Source organism: Aythya fuligula, chromosome 5 (assembly GCF_009819795.1).
Source record: "Aythya fuligula isolate bAytFul2 chromosome 5, bAytFul2.pri, whole genome shotgun sequence".
In the NCBI taxonomy this organism is placed as follows: domain Eukaryota; kingdom Metazoa; phylum Chordata; class Aves; order Anseriformes; family Anatidae; genus Aythya; species Aythya fuligula.
In genome coordinates this window covers 51,873,646-51,897,293 of record NC_045563.1, presented here as the reverse complement: position 1 = coordinate 51,897,293, position 23,648 = coordinate 51,873,646, and the positions used below count along the sequence as shown (strand labels likewise).

Genomic DNA, 23,648 nt, shown 5'->3' with positions numbered 1-23,648 from the left:
TTTTTTTTTTTTTTTTTTTTTTTTTTTTTTTTTTTTTGTGGTTGTTTTTAAGCAGAGAGAGTCATTAAGTTTCTGTGCATTAAAGAAAATGCAAGCTCTTCCCCACTCTGCTATTGCCAAGCCGAGGCAGCAGTGACCCTGAAGGCTTGTGGGAATAACCAATTCCTCCCGCTCCTTTAGTCGGGATTACGAAACTCCTGAGCAAGTCAGCTGCCCTATCAATCTAATTAGCTATCAGCTAAAATGTTATGGCTCAAGACACCAACAGGACAGAGTTATTCCTGAATCTGTAGACACAACATACACAGCATTTAAGGTGTGGAAGAGGCAACTTAGGTTGGAACTAACAGTCAAAGGAAATGCAAAGCACCTAATTCACATCTAAATAAACTTTACACATTTTCTTCTCCTGGAATACGTGTGTTCACAAGCACGCAACACAACAAACACTGCAGAGCAGCAGTCTCACTGCTCTCACAGCCAGCACGCTTCCAGTTCTTCTGTCTGGAAGAGAAGCCCTTGGTCCTGCCACGTGTGAAGAAAAAGCAATGATTTGCAAGAATTTTACTGGTCACCTGCAGAACGTTTTACTCTTGGCTTTTCCTACCTTGTTGCTGCCTCAAAATTCCCCCAAAGGGTGGACTTGTTCCAGGACTGCATTCTGCAGTTTGCTGGACACCTGTCAAATATTTCTCTTCAAAGATTCTGGTCTTTTATTTATTTATTTTACAGAAATCTGGGCAAAGTTTCACTGAGAAAATATAAGAGAAACAGACAAAAAAAAAAAAAAAAAAAAAAAAAAAAGATGGACTGAGGGGAAAAACACAGAAGCAGGACTCTGTTTTAAAAAAAAATTAAAAATAAGCTACCTACACAATCATTCTTTTACATGTCACGTTGATAGTATGCAGGGTTCCTCATTCAATTTGCTGAAAAATTAATAAAAATTTGAGTGTGAATCCTCCATCAGCTCTCTACAGTGTCTGACAGCTGCTCCTCGAGTAAGTGGCTGGCACGATTCACGACAAACCTATGGGAAATGATCTTCACTTCATCCAAGGGAAACTTTTTTCCAAGTGAAGACCAAGAGCTCATTTTGAATCAAAGATCCTTACGGTATAGCATGTGAAATGTGACTTCAGTGTACCAAGACAACTTAAAAATATTTGAAGCCATTTTGTCAAGTCCAAGAAATACAGGAGGATACAGAGAACGTCAAGCCGAAGCTAGCTCAGATGATGGAAGGCTGCAAACATTAATTTACCTTGAAGTAGATCACAGAAGGTCAGAATAACTGCCAGACACAGTTAGTCTTCAAGTTAAGCTCAGGAAAGCGAACCTTGTCAATCCTATGCAAGAAAAGTAAGAAGATGATGTCCCCTTCCTCATCGAGCATGTCTGCTCCACAGCCTCCTCTATTAAATTCAAATACTTCTCCTTGCCTCTCAGAGCTGGTGGGAAGGATTTACCAGGGCAGGAGGGTGGAAATGCCAGCGATGGGCCAGAGATCATGTGGCAAAGCACTCCAAGGTAGATGCAGCTGAGCAACGGCCTGGGAAAATTTGTGCAGAGGACAGATTTGCCAGAGCAGGTCACTGGCCATTTGTATCAGTAGATCACAGCAACACTTCAGGCATGAGCAAACTGATCAGCATCAGACCCCCTTCAGAATGCCATCCACAAATTTGTTATCAAGAAAGCTGGGAAAAAAAAGCAGTAAGACCCATCTGCCTAGGAAACAGAAGGAATGTTTCTGGTTTTGGCACCACACCCCACTCCTTCCTTGTGCTTACTAGCAATCACACCAGAGCAGTGTGAGCATGCTAGGTCCCAATTCCAAACAGGAAAGCTATCAGCTTGTGATGCAGCTGAAGTTTCTGGATTACAGAGCAGTTCAAGATGAATCTACCATGACCAAGCAACTTCCAGAACGCTACACACTGAGGTAAGGAAACAGAAGTGAATAGTCAGCTAGCACAGCTTTTACAAAACGTAACAAGCAAGACCTAAAAATCAGTGACTTAAGGTACAAAACCATCAAAGTTTTGGACAGCAATTCTTAAGTAGCATTGAAGATCGGAAAACAATGATTTGCCTTTTCTTGTCTCCTCACAGCTCATGCAAAACTCTCCTACCTTTTCTGTGAAGCCACCAGCTAAGAATGTGCACCAGTACCAAATTCCTCTTTTGGCTATTTCCCTACAGGCAAACTCTCTTTACAGCGCATTCCCTGCTTGAGTGTTTAACGTCATAATATAACAGACACCTTAAAAAAGGTTGTGGAACATTGATGTATTATTATGAACTAAACTAGACCTAGGATTTTGCAGAGTGAACCTAGTAAGTCAGTGTTCCTATAATGATACTTTAAAGAAAAATCTATGCAACTTTATGCAGATGCAGACCGCAATCACTTAAAATGAAATTCAAAATCTTTTCTTCTTTCTGTGGCCTATCACTGACAGGACACAAAAGAGAATATCCTTTTTGTATCAAATCCTACAGTGCCTAAGCATTCTACAAACAAACAAACTCAGCTTTCCAACATGCTTGTAGGAGACTTTCCAGCGTGCCTGAAATCTTAAAGCACTTCATCCACTAACTTTCATTGATCAAACTGAGCTACAAGTTCAGAACAGCTGGCTGTCTTGTTACACCAGTACAGCCAGTTTGATGTGCACATGCAGACACACACACAAAAATCTACTCAGATCAGCTGGCATTTACCATTCATGAAGTCCCATCAGCACTTCTCTTACAACAGTGCTTATGCAACTTGTGCTTTGTACGCAGATGTAACTCCTGATGTAAGTACATTCAAAGAGCACAAGAAAGGATTCTTCTGAAAAGAACGAGTGTACCTGATCCTCAGAAAGCTTCTCATTATTTGTGGCAGAGGGCATCTAACCTGTTGCTAGTATCAGTAGGACTCTGGTCAGTGAAAATGACAAAGGAACAGGAACATGCATGGCTCACACAACTCAAAGAACTGGGACTATTCAGAGTTAAACAGCCATTCTGCTTTCAAGTGATTAAGGGTCATTACTTGAGACGATCAAGCTCAGCTCTGTTTGAAGAACAACCGCAGGACAATCATGAAAAAGTTTAAAGCTACCTTAGGAGTCTGCAAGGGAAGCAGCCAGACAGATAAAGAATTACCTCTTAAAAAAAAAATACAAAAAATGCACTTTCCCACCTTATATATGACAACATCTGAACAGACTGCAGAGATCACATGAGCCTGAAGACAAGAAAACCTTGTCCAGCTAAAGCCTATCAGGATCTGAAAGCACACTTCAGACATGTTTGATTATGCAGACTATCCTAATCCTTTAGCATATGCTACAGTGAACAAGGTATACATTTCACTAGCTCCGTGTTGTCAAAAGAATGTTCTGAAAACCCAATATGAGTCATCTCATTTCAGAATGGTTTAAGAAAGAAAGCAGAAAAATGTTTGGGTGAGGCCTAACGGTAATTATGTATTACAGGCTGCTCTACAAAGGTAGATGTACTTATTTTTTAAAATCTGAGAAACTCTCCTAGCAGCCATCATTTCGGTGCTGCAAGCTCAAAGCAGTAGATTTATCTGTCTTGTCAGCATCATGCTTAAGTCCCAAGGAGGAACAGATTTCCAGACTGGTACAGAAAGGGTTATGACCGCTTTCAGGAGGCTTGTCATTTCACACTAAAAACCATTTGATTCCAGAACAAGATATTTGTAGATACTTTTATCCATTACATTTGCTTAGCAAGACACCTCTTCACAGCGTAGCAAAAAATGTGACTGCGTATGCCCACATATGCAAACTACTACCCAGCTACTGCAGTCAGCCACCAAAAAGACTGTGTGGTTGCACTTCTTTAGGTATTTGCAGTAAGTTTCAGTACTCACACAGGTTACCTGAGCAGTGATAGCTCTACTCTGGCATTTCCCCTGTGACTGTATTGACCAGAGTACCACAGGTATGGTCAGTCACTGCAGCGACACCCTGAAATGCAGGATGCTATCGAACAGGGATAATTACTCCCAAACTAGCAGAAGGTAGGACCTGATGCCATCTGCGCTCTAAGCACGCTCTCTACCACAGATACACACACAAAGACTTTTCTGTCAAGGAAATTGTTTCATCCTACGATGGACACTACAGGTACATACATTTAAACCCATCCAGAGAACTGCATGCCCTGTGTTTTTCAGCAAACTAGTAAAGTAGTCATTAAACAAGCTGAAGCCCTTGAGTGACTTAGTCATCATCACATTCACTATGCAACCCATTACAACTTCGTAGAGGAGAGTTTGTTGAGGTTACTTCTAGACTATACGTTATAGTGAAGCAGTGCCACTAGCAAATTTAATAAACATTTTAACTGCATTATTTTGGCTTGAGTCTGTTATGTCCTTGGACAGACAGCTCTTACTCTTACCCATATTATGTACACAAACCATTTAGGAAAATATGAAAAAAATAAGGGAGGGTAACAGAAGCAGGATCTTAAAGGTTTTGGTACCCAACATTATTATACTGAGAGACGTGCTTTATACTATATGACTCCCACTCCTGCTTATCAAAACCCTCTACACGCAAGACTACATTTCTCACTTTATCTTGACACACTCTGCATAAACTAATAGCTTCACATTAAATCTGCCTTAATAAAAGATGTAGATTACAATATGAATTCTTGTGCATTATGGCTATACTTCGGTCTGGTTGGAAAAACATTTGTCAGGAAGAGACACGACAAACCTAACTGACCCTGTACAAATAGCAATTTTACATTTGTGACTGGAATACTTAAGTTACTGAGTGGGTTTTTTGTTTGCCTTTTTTTTTTTTTTTTTTTTACATAATCATTTACTATATACTTACTGAAGAAATAATCCCTAGAACAGGTTCTTCAGCACATTCGCTCATTCCCCATATTCTAATGACTACACACACTTGAGCCCATTTGAGCTCACAGCTCTTAAAAATGATCTTTGAGTAGTTTACCCAAAACAAAATGAAAATGGAAGGGAAGTGAGGGGAAGATGACCACACCCACCCACCCACCATAAATGTGCCTACTTGGTAATACAATGAGAATCATAAGGAACACGTATTCAACGACTGAGTTACAAAGAAAACACCTTTGTGGTTGAAGCTCATTAAAACGAATTTGCCTCAAACTGCGTACTTAGGTGAGGTAACAGCTATACGTTTCTCTTCTCATTATGATTTTAGACACCTACTATGGCAACAGGTGGTATTTTAGTCTGATCTGGCAGGCTGTTCTTTCGCAAGACTAACAGTCTTGGAAGTATGTATTCCAGAATTAAACTCTACTGTTCTCAGAAGTTAAATAACAACACCTGTAAAATTAAAACAGCAAATTCTTTACTATTTACATCTGTAACATCTGCACTGTGCACAAGAACTTTTTTTTTGTTTAGAGCTGTATATATTAGCCTGTAATAAATTCACATGTAGTCGCATTTATTTTATTTATAAACATGCATGTGACATTTAGAAAAGAAGTTTTCAACTCACTTATTTCACTAGCAACCTGGTCCAGTTTTTCTTTTGACCTGCTGATTAGAGCCACCTTCATTCCACGCTTTGCTAACTGAAACAAAACAAAAACAGGAGACATAAGGATGGTCATAAATTGCTTCCAAATTAATACCTTAATTACAGGAACTGCATGATTTGTCAAACATGGTAACAGTATTTGAGCAGCGGATTTGAAAAATTACAGTTTCAAATAGAGATATGAAGGAGGAAACAGGACAAATACAGGCATGCTACTTCTTGAAATTTCTTTCACACCAAATTTAGCATCTTGTCAGTCATCCCATACAGGGGTATAAGGCACATTTATACAACAGAAAACCAACAAGAGATGTTTTACAGACCCTTCCCCATACTGCTGCAAGTCCAAGCAAAGTCATTTCCTACAATTAAGCTTAAAATGCCCACCCATGGTCACCTGAACATCTGTGTTGCAAAATTACCCCAGCACTTAATACTTCTTTCCTTTATCAACTGATTTAAGAAGGATTCAGGCTCCACTCTTAGTTTGTGCTAATCATAGGTATAAAGGTCAATTTACTCACACAGTTCTTTTAGGGAACCCACCTGTGTAAATTAAGCTGTGGCCAGAATATATCCCAGTCATCAGATCAGACCTACCTCTGCATGTTTGTAATAGGATCTAACAACTCAATTTAACAGACTCTGCAGAAAGACAGCTATGTATCTGAACCAGCATGGAAAATAATAAATGATCTTTCTATTATAACTGCCCATTTCAGTGAAAAGTAAAACCAATATATCCTGTTGTTATAGGCACATAGTTTACTGGAACAATTTTTTTTTTTTTCCAAGTCAGCTCTAGACTGCTGACATGATGTTTGCTTTCTTTCAGCAGTCATAAACTCTGGGTTCACAGGTTACTTAACCAGATACCTTAACTGTGCAAGTCTCAAAAACAGATCAAGATCAAGTAAAGCCATGCACTTGCATCTCATTAGCAGACTCTCAGCTAGTTTGAGAACTTCCACTACAGGAGCAAGCTTGAGAGAAATCGCTGCCATGATGACACTGAAGGGATGCACTGAGGAGCACACCCTAAGTCTGGAAATGGAAACCAAACTGCGAGACGAATTATCTAAGTACAGAGCAGATAAAATGACCATGGAAAGAATCTGTAACTAGGAATGAATACCACCTAAGAAAACTAATCAATCTTGGAAAAAGATAGAGTGCTGGCTGACAAGTTCTCTTGCAGCCTGATGCAACTTGATTGGTTCCTGCTGAGCCTCTCCAAATATTCACTGGTAGAGGCTGAGTGAATTGAAACAAAACACACCAGTCCAAAGAGCAAGAGATCCTCTGAGATTCCAGTAACTAATTACGTTTTTTACATAAGGAATGAGGAAGACCCAGTTGCTTTGAAGATAACCTGCCATTATACCTGGATCTTCAGCTGATGGCCCTGGGATCACGAGAAGCCTGAACAGGAGGACCTTAAACTAATCACAAAAATTAATCCAGAGTAGCATACAATGAGAAGATGCTCTGTAGCTTAAGGATTAATTGATGCAAGCAAAAGTCACCATTCTAAATTGAGTTGGTGGATGTAGGTGTCTAATTTCCATAAACCCAATATTAGTAACTACCACATTTTCTACTTCGATAGCAAAACATAGCTGCTGTTAAAACCCTTTCTCTCCAAAATATACAGGAACGTGATTGACAGCCCTCCAAAGCAGAGTTAAAGCTCTTGTTAGAGCATGTATAGCAAGAGGATCTACAAAAAGCAGTACTAAGGAGATGTAGATGTGCAACACAGTGTACTCAACTTGATCACAACCACTAGCTTATCATGAGCATACAAACATGTCTAAGATTAGCAAAAGCAAACAGCAGAAATTTAATCAGGAGTACAGCAATAAAGGGGTAATAAACAGCAACTCCTGAGTATATCCTTAAAAAAAAAAAAAAAAAAGAACATGCACTGCTTTGGAACCTTGACTGAGCACGAATTACCTGGGCAGAGAAGAACACTTACATTTACCAGGCCACTACCTTTCATGAAGAAATGGTCAAGCAATGAGAAGGATATTAGTGCTGAGCAAGGACTAAAGGTTTAAATACTATAACAATGAAAACTATAAAAATAGGTTATTGCTTGGAAAAGAAATAACCAGAGCAGAGTATAACCAATGAATCCACACAAACTTGTAACGTTCTTCCACCGATAATCGGTGACATTGTCAAACTTTTGAAGAGAAGATTCTCACCACAGTTATATTTCTCACTTAAACTTCTCCAACGAGAAGTAATCTGCATGATTATATTCACAGCTGTGAATGCCCGAGCAGCTGTATGCCAGTGGCATTTATAGTAACCTGAAGGGAATTCCTAGAATAAAGTCAAGCCTTTGCTGGCAGTCTTATGAAGACATCCCTGGAGTTAATTTGAAGACTGAGAAGTCTTTTCAGGTATTCCATATTTCACCTGCATCCACTCTTGACTTCATCAAGGATTCTTGATCCACCTAAACTACCAATGGGTAAAATGTGTTTTATTGTACAGCCCAAGAATGACTACTCGTAACCTTTGGGGTGCTCTGTGCCTACAGCAACTACAGCAAAGAAGCTGAAGCATCAGTGCTTCCCAACAAGACCTCATACTTGTGAACAGCGAACAGCTTTCCTGCTGTTTCAGAGACACCAGCAGAACTTAAATCAAAGCTGCAGTTTCAGTTGCCTGATAACCTAACACATAAGGCCCCAATGGATCTCCCGTGATGTTCAGGGGGCCATCTCCCACATCAGAGGACTTCCTTCCCCTGGTACTAAGCCCTGGGCACAGTGACCTGCTTCCACTCACTCAAGGCAGTTATTTAAGTGTTGCATAATTTGTTACAGTGCCATGTAACTGCGATAATTTGGCATGTATGAGCTGTCAGCTCTGCACAAGAATCAGGTGCTCTTGACATCAGACTTAATTCCCTTTGCAGCCAACTATCCCCATCTTGACCTTGCAGGGCAAGGTGCTACAATCTGCAAAGCAAAAAGGAACCTAGGAGAAGGGTGCGCATGTAGCAAGGCACACAGGATGGAAGGGAAATCTGAAGGGTGAGGACTACCCTTAAAGAGGAATGGTACTTCCCTGTGAGCACTGCAGAAAAAAAAAAAAAAATATCCAGAAACGAGAACCTCTCACGGCTCATCTCCTCACCCAAAGTCATGCTGGTGTTTCAGAGAACTCAAAAAAAAAAATAAAAAAAATGAGTACAGACAGGCTCACTTTGATACCAGTGCTGGAGCTGGAAGTTATTTTTGCTATAAATTGTTGTAGTCAGCACTATTTGTCATGATGTTCTTCTGGGCTTATAGGCTAAATTGCCCCATACTAACGGGCACTTTCTGTCTTAAGCAATATGTTCCGGTACCATATTTGGAGCACACATATCCATCAAGAGCAAAACTACAGTAAAAGGGAGAGAAGTAAAACCCAGGCTTCAGAGACTTCATGAGCTATAGGGAATAATTGGAACATACTGCAGGCAGATAGAGATGCCGTTTAGTCAATGCCTAGAAATACTAGAAGGAAATCCCAAGGGCTAGGGAAGTTAAAATTATAGTAACTTAAAACTTAACAGTAAAAACTGAAGGACAAGGTCAGGGCTGAAGACAGAAGAAGTCAAAAATAATGGAAAGGAACGAAAAGGGATCTGACTTTTGGCTGGTCACCCGAGGGAGACAATTCAAGAGACCTCAATGTCACCATGTATGTACGTTAACATAAGGGAATAAGGCTGCTGCCTGATATCTTGCCATCAAGAACACCGTTCCAAATGGTAGGAATTCTTACCTCTTTTGCATAGGCTTTTCCAATCCCATCAGTAGCTCCTGTGACCACTAGGAAAGAAAGATGGATATCCATTAGTTGCTTCACAGACATAACTAAAATGGGTGTTCATTAGGCTATGCAAGTACTCATCCCAGCCAAGAGACACGTGGGTCTCTGGAACAGGTGTGCAATTTAAAATTTTACTAAAGCTCTGAGGGAGCTCACACTAGCCTGTCCATATATATGAAAGCAGAGGAAGGGAGAGTTAGGAACCTAATAGTTGTTTCCAGAATTATGTTCAGCACCTCATCCCATGCCAGGTTTCTGTCCCCCTGTGCTTCTTCAGAAGCTTTGTGGCTTGACAGATTTCTAAAAAGTCATTTAACTGAAAAAGCTCAGTTATGACTACTAAACCTGCTCTCAACTTAGTTTTTAGTATATAGCAAAATAAAAAGCTTCTTAAAGCCTGTGAGAATTCAATAAAACAAACATTTTACGACACGTCTCAAAGCAGAAGGCATCTGCTGAATGACTCCCCAGCAGTTTTCAGACCCCTGTGACCATCGTGCCTACTGCCAGTAAGTGTGCCTGACTGATGCAGCCAGTCGCAAGCTGGGCATCCAGAGTTCAAACTTTTCCACTTGTGGGTGGACTGGGATCTGTGTCAAGCCTCAAGTCTTTCTAGGATTCCTTACCACATGCTGAGAATCACTGAGTGACTCAACATGCCATTAGTTTGACAGATTATTCCAGGGCTCTCACCACACCAGTAGCTGATCATCTCAGTGTACTCACTAAACAGCAATTCCTCCACCCAGAAGCTGCTCCTCCAGCCACTGTTTAAACAAGCTAAAAACTAGACGTGCCTGCAGGTGACTCGATGCAGGTGCCCCTCACTGCTCTGAGTACTACCCAGACATGAACGCACACATTCCTACATTTATCCCTCCCCTGGTTTCCAAGTTTAGTCGCAAGATGCCGTAGCTGCAATACGGCAGAGATGCCCACACAAGCACATCCTGCAGGCACAGGCTGCCGCAGCTACCCGAGTTGTAGCTGTTGCCTTGTCAGCCCCCACTAATTTCACCGAGAAAGCCCTACGTGCGTCTCACGCTGCTTTGCCGCTTCCTATCCCACTATAATTAGGCAAGTGCAAGTAAAATCTCTTTGTAGAAACAAACCCACATTTAGAAAGGTCCCAGCACTGGTCCAAATGATGGGAAGAGGCAGACCTTGGAGAAAACACCAAGACTACATTCAAGGCACCCGCTAGCTGGCAGCCAGGCTTGTGTCAGTATTGTTACCCACTTATCCAGGAGGCAGCACAGCCCTGCAAGACGGTGCCTTCCCTTTAGTTCAAGGACTGCCAGGCTTCAATTTCAGCATTGCTGACCTCAGGCTTCACATGAAGCAATAATCAATTGTGATAATCCATAAACAAAATAATGAAATAGGGAAGAACATAGAGAAAACCTGCACCAGCACCACTCCCTGCTGGTCTTACAGCAATAATTGGCCATAATTCAAGTTGGCCCAATCTGAAAAGCATTCAGCTTCAATGACTTTTGGAAATAGGTTGCCTCCTTGTTCCAATTAGTGATGCATCTACAGAGCAGCCCCTCCACCTAGCACTTGTTGACAGTTTCTCATCCTTCCAATTCAAAACTCATGGACTTAAAAGTTTTGCTCCCGGATAGCAAGCTCAGCATTTTTAAGCAGTGTTTTGTTTTCTGACATCCCTCGTTGGTCAGCCTCTAGCAACTGAAGCTGAGGAAGTGAGGAAGTGCGCCCTGTAAGACAGGGACTTAGAAAAGCATCTATAACACTTCAAAGGCTTACTAGAGTGCAAATACAATCTCAATCCCAGACTTTTTCCCCAGTTTTTCGATCCATTGCTTAAGTAAATTGTAGTAGAATTGGTTGGAGCATAAGGCTTGAGCTGGAGATCAGGGTGTTCAAACTGACCTACAAGTAACAGGACATTTGCTCCATTTTTAGGAAATTAGTATGATCCAGGTAAATGATGAAAAACACTGTAAAATCCCACCAAAAAGAAGAAACTCTTGGGCCATGACTTACATTAAGGTGCGCCTATACTGGCATGGAGGTCAGCACTGGAGGACTGTGATGGCAAGCGCAGACAAAAAAAGGGCCCAGTCCAGCCAGCAAGCTGCAGGAACTCCCCACTTACAGGGCCCTACCGAGCAGCTTGCTGGGTCAGGAAGGCTGCCCCAAGAGGTATTTTGGGAGCAGAGAGCAACGCTTACACCTGATGTTCTGAAAGCAAGGAGACGGGAGGGGTAAAGGCAACCAAATTGGACAAACGTCACAGAAGTCAAGGTTCAGTTATCTCACATTCCTCCACATTTTGGACTGCCTAAAGTGTGAATGCTACGGGGACGGAGAGGGCAGTAGGAAGAGCTTTTGTGCATTAGTAAGGCACTTCGTTTTCACATTGATGACATAAATCTCTAGCTGCCATTCTGAAACCAAGTGTTGCAGTTTCAGCCACGCTGGCTACATCCAGAACCGCACCGGTTTAACTAAATTTCAATTACCACCGGGATGTGTTGAAGCTAGTTTCAGTCCAAGTGCAGAGTAAGCTTTTAAATTTTGTTTCTTCTCCAGACTGCCTTCCAACAAAGAACTTACAAGCTGACTGCAGTTGGCAGAGCTGAAAGAAGGCAAAGCAAGCAGGGTAGGAATAAGTTATTGTCTGTGCAAGAAAGCTGCACCAGCTCCTAAGTGTGACTATACACATTTCCTCGGTAGTCAGACTAGCTGCAGGAGCTTCCCACTTCAGCCATCTGTTGTCTCCCGAAGGGAAGCGAGAAGAATGCCCAGGAAGCTCGTGTAGGAGACGACTGAATTAAAGTTTGTCTGAATGGAAGCTGGGACCAAAGCACTGGCTGATTTTAGGCAAAGGTGTCGACACCCATCTTCCCCCGACTTTTGGGGCTGTCAAGGAAGTAAGGGAAAATGAGGAAAGGCATCAAGTAACATAAAACACCCTGAAAACAGAGAATGTCATCATTCAATAAACCAGCATACTGGCTTGTGTTGGGCTGGACATTGTGCCACTGGAAGGTATCACTAGCCAGTGTCCAGCAACTCTGGACACAAGCTGTTTTACAAAATAATTAGACTGCATGTCAAACAGATTCTCAGGCCACACCACACTTCTCTGACTACCACTGTGGTGACTTATGAGTGACTTAAAAATCCATCAAGGCTTTGGATACAGCCTTTCTATGGTGTAAGCAGATAAAGAGGAACTCCCAATGTAGTACCTAGGTCCCCAGAAAAAGCAATAGGGAGTGCTATCTGCGCCCCCCACCAGAGGAGGTTATGCCATACGTATGGTGTAGCAAGTTGGATTTTCTAATAAGGCAAAAAAAAAAAAAATTAATAATAATCTGTTTGTATGTCAGGTTCTAGCTGAGTGAAGTTTTTCATATGCTTAGTTCAAAAAGCCTGTACCAATCATCACTACAAGCTAAGAATTTCTCTAGAATACCAAAGTATCTTCTCCCAGGCCCTGAAATTCAGTATTATTAAGAAATATGTAGTGTCCGGCAACAATTAATTTTAAACACACAATTAAGTAATAACAGTGCAGATTCTAGAGTCAGGAAGGTTGAAGACAGAGGCACCAGACAATCCAGATGTTTCCTGTCTATAGGATTCACTGAGCTCCAGCCCCTACTCTCATCCTCCTGATGCCACAGCCTCTGGCACTCACAGAGCCGTGGATCTGCAGAACCATCACTCAAGCAGCATTTACTGTCACCTTCTGCAAAACTGGGGGGCAGGGGGAAAACAACACATGCAAGCATCGCACAGAAAAGCAATGAACAGATTTTGTCTAGTATTCGACAGCTTTGTATTTTATGCTGTCAGCTTCGGTGGCAGCCAGAGCATCAGTGGGAAACACATGCAAAGATACGGCTGGTCTCGCTGGAATGTGTACTTAAAATGAATGTGTACAATGAACGTGGCAGGTGCATTTCCACTTGTGTCCTATTGACATCAAGCCTCTTATTCCATCAGAACGAATAACTAAAAGATGACTTAAGTTATCGACTCCAGCTCCTTGCCCTTGCAATCAAAAACTATTCATTTAATAGTTGTTATCCACAGAAGAGTGAATGAACAGTTATTCACTGCCCTGTATCCACACCACCCAAGAAAGAACACCCAACAAATGTAGGACCTTTGGTATCTGACCACAGGCAATGCCACAGGAAGAGCATAGAAAAGCTCAGGATCACAGATCTCAGGTCTGTGCAACAGCAGAAAGTTTCCCAATGCATGCTCCAGTAGGGAGTGCAATGGTCCAGTCAAACTGCCAGGCTTGGGAGGAGGAGAAAACCTTTCCAACCTGAACTCCCGTGATTTAATCAGCTTCAGCCACGTGAGCAAGATGTGCACCTGGGTTCCTCAAGAGGTATCGATGTCACTTGGAGCACTGCTTGCCTCGTTCAGCACACCATCAGAAGGCAGAGGAAAAAGGCCAGAATTTATTCCCTAAAACCTCGGGGTATTTACTGCAGAATTTTACAAGCAGCTAATCAAAGCCCTAAAATACAGGATTAAGTACATCACAGCAAATATGGAACAGAAAGTCTCCAGACCTTTCAATTCCCGTTACATGTATACTAACGAATCACCTGCACAAGAACTCGTATCACCAGTTTATGTTTTTAGTTACGTTTAGATCCCCACCACATCATGAAATTGATTGTATAAATCCATCTGCACTTTAGGACAGTATAGCATCTTTGCCCTGAAGACTGTGTCAGAATTTTGCTTCCTATATGGCAAAAAGATCACTTCACAACTTCCACCTTGAGTTTACTCAAACATTTTTGACCTCTTCCAATGATCTCTTAAATTTAAGATAAAAATACACAGGAACCCATCATAACCTCCACTACTGGGCTAGTTATCAACAGACACAACTCTCTAAACCTCAGTGCCATCTAGCCACTTTGCCTCCACGTGTTTCACAGCTTCTGGCACATACCACAGCCATAATGCACTTGCATCACCTCCGATCTGGTACCAAACTCAAGGTAACCCCTGACAAACAAGGAGCAAAGATCATTGGGCTCAGTGGCCAGTGACATGCCTGCTCTGCGCTAAAAGGGAAGAGCTCTCCTGCTGTTGAGGGCCTCAGACCAGGCCTACAAAACACACTGCGTACACAGGCGGTGACTTTAGTTCAGAAGAAGACCAATATGCCCAGTGGTACATGGCTTCAGAGACTATAATGAAGTAGATATTTTTTTCCCAGATGGGTTACAAAGGGGTGAATAAGTGAATGCTTCCAGTAGCACCTGCATCCTTCATTAACCCCATGGCTAGATGCGTGCAGGACCTTCCCAAACACGAGGTGACCTAGAGAACATCCATCCACCACCTCGTGAGAGGTTTACTGGATGGCCATTGTCTGCTGTTAAAAGGGTGACTGCATCGTGCAGACCAGCAAAAGCAGCACCTGGCAGACCATGGCAGCCTGGTTACCAACTGGAGTGAATATTCGAGGCCTTGAACGAGCATTTTTATCTGCTTCTTATCCAGCCAGGGCATCTTAAAACAAAAGCACAGAATGGTGCAGTAAAGCATGAGGCAGGCATGCAGAAATCATCTTGTCTCACGACAGGAGCAAGGAGCAGTGTTTATACGGGGAGAGCGAGCGACGGCAAGCGCAGAGAATCCGACTGCAGCTCTGCAGAGCACTCACGCTGAAACAAGATTAGAGATTCGTGACTCCCCAATTCAAGGTTAGACTACAGTGAAGACAAAGCTTAAAGCGATCAAGCCTGCCTTCAGATACAAACATGTTTTCTACAGCAAAATAAGCTTTTTGAGTTGCCTAATGGAGAAAAAACATGGAATGCTTGTATCCAGGCACACTCCTTGCACAATGAAGCTAACAACTATTATGTGTGCTCTCTACTGGCTTCCTAGAACTACAAATTCATTTAAGTTTGGCCATTTTCCTGTTCTCATTAAGAGAAGTAAGTTTTTAGGTGATCCTTCAAAGTACTGCAGATGCACTCATGCACAGCATTGCCTAGAAGGAGGACTCAAGCTACTAACAACATCATTCCCCCTAGAAAGATGTGGGTCCTGCAATTTGGGAACAGCTGTTTTCTTCCTGCCAAAATAAATAAATAAATAAAAATCAAGCTAACAACCCTATCTGAAGGAGGGCAGCTCAGCTACAGCTCCAACCCACCGAGAGGGATTCAAATTTGTTGTCAAAATGGCCACTGCAGAGCAATTCTCCCAGCTACATCTTCTGTAGAAGAGCAGCCCCTGTCCTGCAAGACAGGCTGGAGACAGCAGCGAGGTTGTCACATCGCTGCACAATCCCCAGCTGCAGCAGACAGCAGCAAAAGGAATAAACTAGGAAGCTAGCGTGGCTTTTTAAAGCAATGCAGTTCAGAGAAACTTCCCAGCACAGCTAACCTTAGCAGAGGTTTAAAGTACAATGCATAAATAACTAAAGAGTCGAGATTCTTCTGCTACGAAACACGGAGGCTATATTAAGAATATGACAGCTCCTGGGGAAAACAAAAGCTGGCAAGGGGAGAAGAGACTATCCCTGCTTGGCATCAAGCAGCGCTTCATCTATTACAGATTTATATAAATCACTGGCAATTGACCAATACCGAGCTTCTAGATTATCTCCAGCCAACAAAAGTACTTTAGTCTGCGCTGGTTAAAAATATTCTACTTTTTGTCCTCAGCTTGCTAGGAACAGCTATTTTTAGTAAGAGCCCAATCAACCTTATCAAAATCAAGCATCAAAAATAGACTGGAGAAACACTGGAAGCAAACACTATTTTTAGCTGCTCTGTCTATTCCCTGCCGTTACCCACCGAGTCCTGACTGCACAGCCCATGCACGAGTGCTTAGTTATTCTAGGCAGATCCTCGTCGTGACCCTTTTTTCCCTGAACACCTGAATGCAGAAAACACTCGATTGATTAAAGATTAATACAGCCGCAAACCGTGACAGCTGCCTTTCGTCTGAGTGCTTTTGGGGAAGGGGAGAATATGGAATGACAGAGAGCTTGCATCAGTATTCCTCCTGGGGATCTATTACATGGAAAGAAAATTGCTATTTCAATTCCCTTTTGTTGCTAAAAATAGCAGCCCCAATTGATTCAAGCAAACAGGGCACCGGCTTAGCAATGCCAAATTTAGAAACCACTGAAGTCCCAAAGAGTGAACACTAACGCAGTCTAACACATGCCAGCTCATATTTAACAAAGAACAAAGAAGATAAGCATGCCGGCTGCAAGTTAATAAGACGGCAGTAACTCCCTGCATTTTTATGAAATAAAAACAGAAAACTTGGGGCAAAAATAACACTAACTTCGCTTCTGCTCCTGGCTTCATTTGCTGAACTAGGAAGCCTCATCAGAAAGATCATCTGCATCTCATCTGAAATCGCAGAATTTCTGTGTATTTTTTTCGTGTAAAGGGTTTTTTTTCCCCCGCACAAAGGAGCTAACGCCTAATGGTCAGGCTCTGAAAAGACAGGCTACAGAAAGAGGTTCAATTCCCAGAACCAAACACTTACTTGGTAACAGCTTGTGTCTAGGAGCTAGGATTGTGGGTAGAAAAATATTCTATAAATATCACAGCACTGACAAGTTCCCATTTCATCCAGAACTACAGCAAGAAAGGTTTTGGGGCAGCACACTCCTAAGATTTCTTTAGACTTGAGAGCTAGAAGCAATCTAGAAAGCCCAGCAAGAAAGCCGTGCACACACAGCAGCTCACGAAAGCCACGGGGAACATTTACGTGCTCTCAGTTCCCATTCCTCCTGCGCTGCATCTCCTGGGGATTCCCTGTACCCACACTGAACTCCAACCTTTGCCGTGAGGTCTCTTCCCCTGGCTGGCCCCGGGGGCTGTGCGATGGGCACAGGGTCTGGGGGATGGGGAACTTTCTCCTCCTCTCTCCCATGCACAGCAGCTCCCACAGCACCCCACACCCAGCTCAGAGCTATGCTGCCGGCCACGTTACCTGCTCAGGTCTAAGTCGAGTTTAGCACATGCAAAGCCTCCAGCTGCCTTCTGCTCAATAAGACTACCCCAAGAGTTGCTGCATGTAACCAATATTGGGCAAAAACAAGCTCTCACTTGGTTTTCATTGTGAAATACGTGACAGACGTTCACTGTCACAACGAGCATGACCGCTCTAAGAAAGCACATGCCACGGAGGTTGTTCTCAGCACCCTTGGTGATTCCTCCTGCCTCTAGGAGAGCACAAACAGTAAATTTTAAAGACCAGATAGCTCAGGACTGGCACCATCTGAAGGCTTTTAGCGTGCTTGCTCGGAACTATGCATAGATAAATTGCTTTTCTGAGAAGGAGCAAAGAAGCCAGTGGAAGAGCCTCCAGGTTTGAAGCCTGCAAGACTAGAAGGAGGCTCCATACGAGAAGTCACTAGAAGTTTGACTTTTTTTTTTTCACTAAATATTTGTAACAGGCAGAAAAATAAATCTGAGTTGGTGACATGGCAACAAACAAGACCCAACACCTGAGAATACAAAAGGCTAACACGATGTTGGCAAGCTATGGCTGCATTCGTTTGAACTCAAAGCTACACAAGTTTTCTGAATAATCGGGAGCACAGAAAAAAGCAGAGACTGGGATCAAATGCAACACGAGATCCATTTTTAATCAAAAGGCAATCTGTGCCAAACTTTTTTTTTTCAAAGTGTGATTAGCCTAGACAAGAATAATGCTCCAAACCCATGAGGCAAGAGAAAATCATTTTATATCACGACCATAGGAAACTACTAGTGTGAAGGTGACTGGGACCAAATGCAGAATCTCAAAATACCGTCAGGAACTAGCTGGGGAGGAGTCTACAACTGCTCATACAAAAAAAAAAAAAAAAAAAAAAAAAAAAGGTGTGGGGGGTAATTTACCAGGGTAGGAACAAATTACTAGTTACACTCCTTTCAGACTGACCTCAGCACAGACCCCGTTCAGTGCTGGTATCGGTGACCACTGCACAAAGAAGGGGATGCTTTATGCAATTCCCAGACAACCTAACTACTAAAAAGGATCACAGCATCCCACCACACGGAGTGAGAGGAGTTTATAGACCATGGTAATAAAGCCACGATATTACCAGATACTACCCAGTGACATGGCAGTACCAGATGTCAAGTCGTGCTCTTGAGACTAACTTTGCTTGGAGTTGAGGTGACGATTGTAGGCAATGGAAGAAAGGTACCTGGGGTGCAGTGGTTGCATATAAAAGGGACTATAAACTGCCACTCTGATGCAGCTATAAAGACAACTTATATAACCTTATTGCAGCCACCGAGGTGTTTCCCGTCGTAATAGAAAGCAATAATACATTTTAAGTAATTTAAATGGGAACAGTCGCGAAAAAGGGCTGCTAAGATGATTAAGAGCTGCCTATTTTGGGAGATGAGTTTAAAAGGGTTTTGTTTGCTCTTCGTGAGCTCACCAGAAAAGGAAAAGCTCAGATTAACATTGGGAAGAAAATAGAAGGTGGTCACAAGCACTCCTGGAAACGAGGATGTCTCAAAGGAGAAAAAATTCCCTATATGACTTTGAAGACCACAAGGCAAGGAAGCTGAACTGCTGAAGGAGCTTCGAGATACCAGACAGCAGCGCAGAGCACGACAGATGTTACTCTGCAAACAGAACTAAAAACTTGCAGCAGGAGTTGGTGTGTTCATTAGTATCCAATTCAATGGACTGGAGGGAAAATGGAAAACAAAACAAATCTGACTGCAGTTTGATTGTTTTTGAAACCCTGTATTAATCCCATGCTTCTAAGACTCTCCCAGGTCGTCAGGAGATAGTAGAAAAATGCTTTTTTCCCCTCACCATCCCAATGCACAATTTGACTTCCAGCATCTCTGTTCATCTTTTAACAAGACCGAGGCTGGCTGCAGCTAGATACAGGAGATGAACACACAGTGGTCCTGACAAACCTGAGGCTGATCTCAGGAGCTTGACTGCATGAACAAGATTTGAATCAGGAAGGGGCTGGACCAACAGGGACATTCCCTTCTCCCCTTAAAGACAGCAGAATCTGAACTTCCTGACTTTTGCAGATTTTCCCAAATCAAAACCTTGAAAGTAGCAAAGTTCTTACATTTGTAACAGGATGCTGGTGAGCGCTTTTGTAGGCACAAGACAGAGGTTCCCTTTATCCTCCTGGGCTTCCACATCCATCAAACAGCCCATGACCCCACGATACAGGCGACCGATCAGTTCTGCATTTGAGCCAAAGCAAGGTACCACGAGTATTTCCCCGTCTCCCCCTCAAAAACATGAAAAACCACCAAACTTGTCCATCCCCAAGAGACCCTAAAGAAAGGGGAGAGCAGCCCTTATGCCACAGGTGCAGCAAATACACTCTCCTCATTTAGCCAGAGTACATCAGCACAGGGCACAAGGTGGAGAACAGCTTTTCAGTGCTGAGCTCGGTCTGCAGCAGGCAATGTAAAGCGACTTGGGTAGCCACTGACAGAGGTGTTGTCAGCCCACCATCATTCATGCTGGCAGTAACTTCAGTCACCTTCCACAAGCATCTCCATATTTGCAGCAAATTCATCAGCCTCCAAACAAATCTGGGGCACGAATGAAGCAATGAAGCCATCTGACAGGTTTTTAAGATCACATTGGGGGTGTTAAAAGCCGTAATTCTTTGCTGTACCTCATAAGAGACCTCATAATGCATTGGCTAAAGAAAACCTTCTCTCTATTGCTTTCAAACATTGGTTGACATTTCATAGCCTCATAATTAGGTCCTGAACTATTCAGAATTATACAAAACATGGTCTCGAAGAACCCTTTAAATGAAGGTTTGAGTACATTTTCAAGCCTAATGCATCATTCAGTACAGTCACGGCACATCCTGAAGCATCAGGTCACTAGAAAAAAAACACAGCTAACTTCATAAAAACACCCAGTTATTATTCACCTGTTCCCTCCGTTCACACATATCCAACTGGGTACACTGACAGGGAGGGGAAACCAGCAGATGAGCCCCTCAGAGGAAGAGCTGCATCCCCAGAACAGACCTTCCACCTCAGAAGAGAGATGCAATGCACCCAAGACTTGGTCTCTGGTAGTGCTGGGGAGAGAGTTTAAGAAGAGGCCAAGCACAGCAATACCCCTCTCCAGGATACTCTTTCTGTTTCCAGCTAGTGACTTCAGGATTTGGTGCACTACAGCTGGAGATTTTGGACAGATTCACAGGAGAGAAAGCTATCAAGATGCATTACACTAGTATTTTTTCTTTAAATCAGTATCATCGTTTAGCATCTAATACAGACTACAACTGGAAGCTACAGAGCTGAACTACACCCTGCATGGGAAACAGCACCCCTCCTTCTCTCCTTTTGGAAGTGAAGTGCAAGCTTTGGATTTGGTGCTTTCTCTACCAGCTCCTAATCACAGTAAGTGACACTGATCACTTAGCTCTCCTTCCACCCTTTCAATTGACACTGTGGACTTCCAAGTCAATGTATTTATTGAACTAGCAAATCTAGCATATAAAAATGTTTTAAGGTTAGACATTCAGGCAACCCTGTGATAGAAGTCTATCAGAATGTCTTTTGACTAGAGGCTTGCAGATAGAAAACAGAATGTAAGAAGTGATTAAATACATTTAAAATATCAAAGTGATCTAAAGGTATTCCATCTACTAGAAAAATCATGCTCCTTCTCCATCTCCATGATTAAAATCCTCACTTCAAGTGCAAGCTGGAAAAAATTTCAGTCCATCAACAATACACCAAAATTAGGAAAACCAAGGAGCACAGCATACACTAAAACAGTGACACTATAGATGGTGATTGGCAAGACCTCAAAAAAAATCCAGCTCCAACGAACCCCCAAGCTGCAGAACTGCTCAGACACTTCGTCACCCTCATCTGCACTCTGCCTTGTGCCAAAGATAAGAAACGCTTGCAGCACCTAAGTCTACGTGGGTCACTGTGCCCAAGACAAAACATTCTCTGGGAAAGATGAGTGGATGCTTTCTGGGAAGACAGAGAGCTACAGACACTCTCAGGGGCCGGCAATCACGTAACACAGCTGTGCCAGCTTTGAGCTGATAAGGCCATCCAGACCCAAGTCATCTCCCTGGATAATCTCCTGGAGATCTCAGGAACCATAAACCCAGCCCCGGCTGCACTGTCCTGTTCCTCAGCCCTCCTGCACAGGAGCAGCCTCATACGTGGTGGAGCTATGCTGGACCAGCCACGGCTGTGCTCACTTCATGCAGTCACTGAAGTGTTTCTTCCTTACACTGCTTTCTCCAATAACATTTATCCAGCCTGGGTATCATGACCCTTCCTGACAGTAAGCCACTTTAGGTCCAGCCCCAAATTCTTAACCTCTTATTTACAACTTGATTTCAAAACAAATCAAAAAATCTGAAATATATGAGCTACTTCATTTCTGCTGGAATACCACCTACCACTCTATCTTTTTCCAAAGGGCCACTTTCCTAGGGCTTACAACCCCTAGCATATAAAATGAGAAGCGGAAGAAGTTCCATTTTCAGGAATGAACATCACAAATCAGGACAGCTACTTATCTGTGTAGAAGCAAAGACATGTTTTAACCCCAAGAAATGTGTATCGTTATCTTGCACAGCAGAAATAAAATTGATAAAGCATACCTCTGATAAGCTACTTTTTAATTACGCACACGTAGGGAGGTTACCACATCAACCACTCCACATGCTCCATATAATGTAAGTGCATAGACAAAAGGTGCATGATCGGACATGAGAATCCTTCATAGGAAGGTCTCAAGTCTACAGTGCCTCTACAAATAAATAGGATTAAAATCCAACCCTTCCTCCCCTGCTAAAGAAAGCTAACCACCATGTGCTCACGTGGAGTCTAAGCACACCTAATCTCCATTTTTAAGGTAAAAAGAATATGACTATCCATCCCAATCAATTTGTTGCTCTTACATTTGTGACCACCTACCATTACCCTGAACAGCACTCAAGTGCCCCAGTGAACCAGCTTGGGTACCAGCAGTGCTGCCAAGACTTCAGAAGTTTTTAAAGTTATCGATAAACCAAAACTGCTCAGGCCAGAGTTGACCAGACCTTCAGCTACAGGTGGAATACTTGCACCGTTTTGCCTTGTCTCACCCAGTGAGATGCTCTTCCAGTGTTTGAAGCGTGAGGCCCCACCATTTGCTCAAGGTCTTTGTGCCCAGCTAGTGCACTGATGGATGGACAGATGGGGCAGCCACAATGAGGAGGGTCTTCAATGCAAGCAAGCACCCGTAGCACGTGGCACTCCTGCCACGAGAGGAAATTTGTGCTACAGATTCGTGCTTGCTGAGAGTCACTGCCTGATCTTCCTAAAAGCTCATCCCTTAAAGCTCCTACCAGCATGCACTAGCCCCTTCTCCTCATCCCAGGCCACGAGAGGTATCCCCACTGCTATTTTCAGAAGCCATCTGACCTATACAAATTTACAGCAGGGAGATCTTGAATAGCTTCTCCAGAGTAATTTTATTCCTGATAGATAGCTTCGCATAGAGGCTCAGGGTATTTCTCGGCAGCACTGCCATGGCCTCATCCGTGCGTTTTGGGGGTGCGTGGCGATGGAACCAGTGGAGCCCTGGAGCCATCTCCCCCTCCCACCCCTCCAGCTCTATCCACCCCAGCAGTTCACCCATTACAGACAATAAGCGAAGCTGCGTAAGCAGCCGAGCACAGAAGATGAATGAACCGGGTGACGCTAAAGATCTGTGAATTGAAAAATCCAGTGCATGAATTAAAATCCGCACCCCTCTCCCTTTCCCCCCAAAAGGGATTGTATACAGCAGGGCATAAAAGGAGAAGGAGGGAGAGGGAGGTGGAAAAAACGTGGTCTGACACATTTATAAAAACTGATGGCCTGTCACCCAGACGCTGATGAATATTTTTTACAGGATAAAAATGGCAACCTAGAGTCTAAAAATAAAATGCTGTGCTGCAGACCTGTCTGGTTCAGCAACACCACTGGAATACAAACACACTCCCTTGCTGGTACGGCTTGACTAAGATTTCAGAATAAGAGAGGAAAAAAAATAACTGTAGAACATACCTTCTATTTTCAAGGGAAAGGATTTAGATTTTTTATTTTAAGTGAGAATTCAGATTAGCTTTATACTTTGTTGGCATTGTATAATTGCAATTTAAAAAATACTCCTAAATTTTAGGTGATTGATGAGGATGGCAGACTACCTTGTGCTGCACAAAGCAATTCTTTT

At 42.8% G+C, this 23,648-nt stretch overlaps 1 protein-coding gene across 1 annotated transcript in view; it reads right to left on the bottom strand.

Annotated features, from left to right (window-relative positions):
* Window positions 1-23,648, bottom strand: part of HSD17B12 (hydroxysteroid 17-beta dehydrogenase 12) — a 74,703-nt gene that overhangs the window by 39,605 nt on the left and 11,450 nt on the right. The window contains 2 exon segments of the mRNA XM_032188304.1: window positions 5,535-5,610; window positions 9,369-9,415. Of these exon segments, the coding sequence (XP_032044195.1) occupies window positions 5,535-5,610; window positions 9,369-9,415 (123 nt within the window).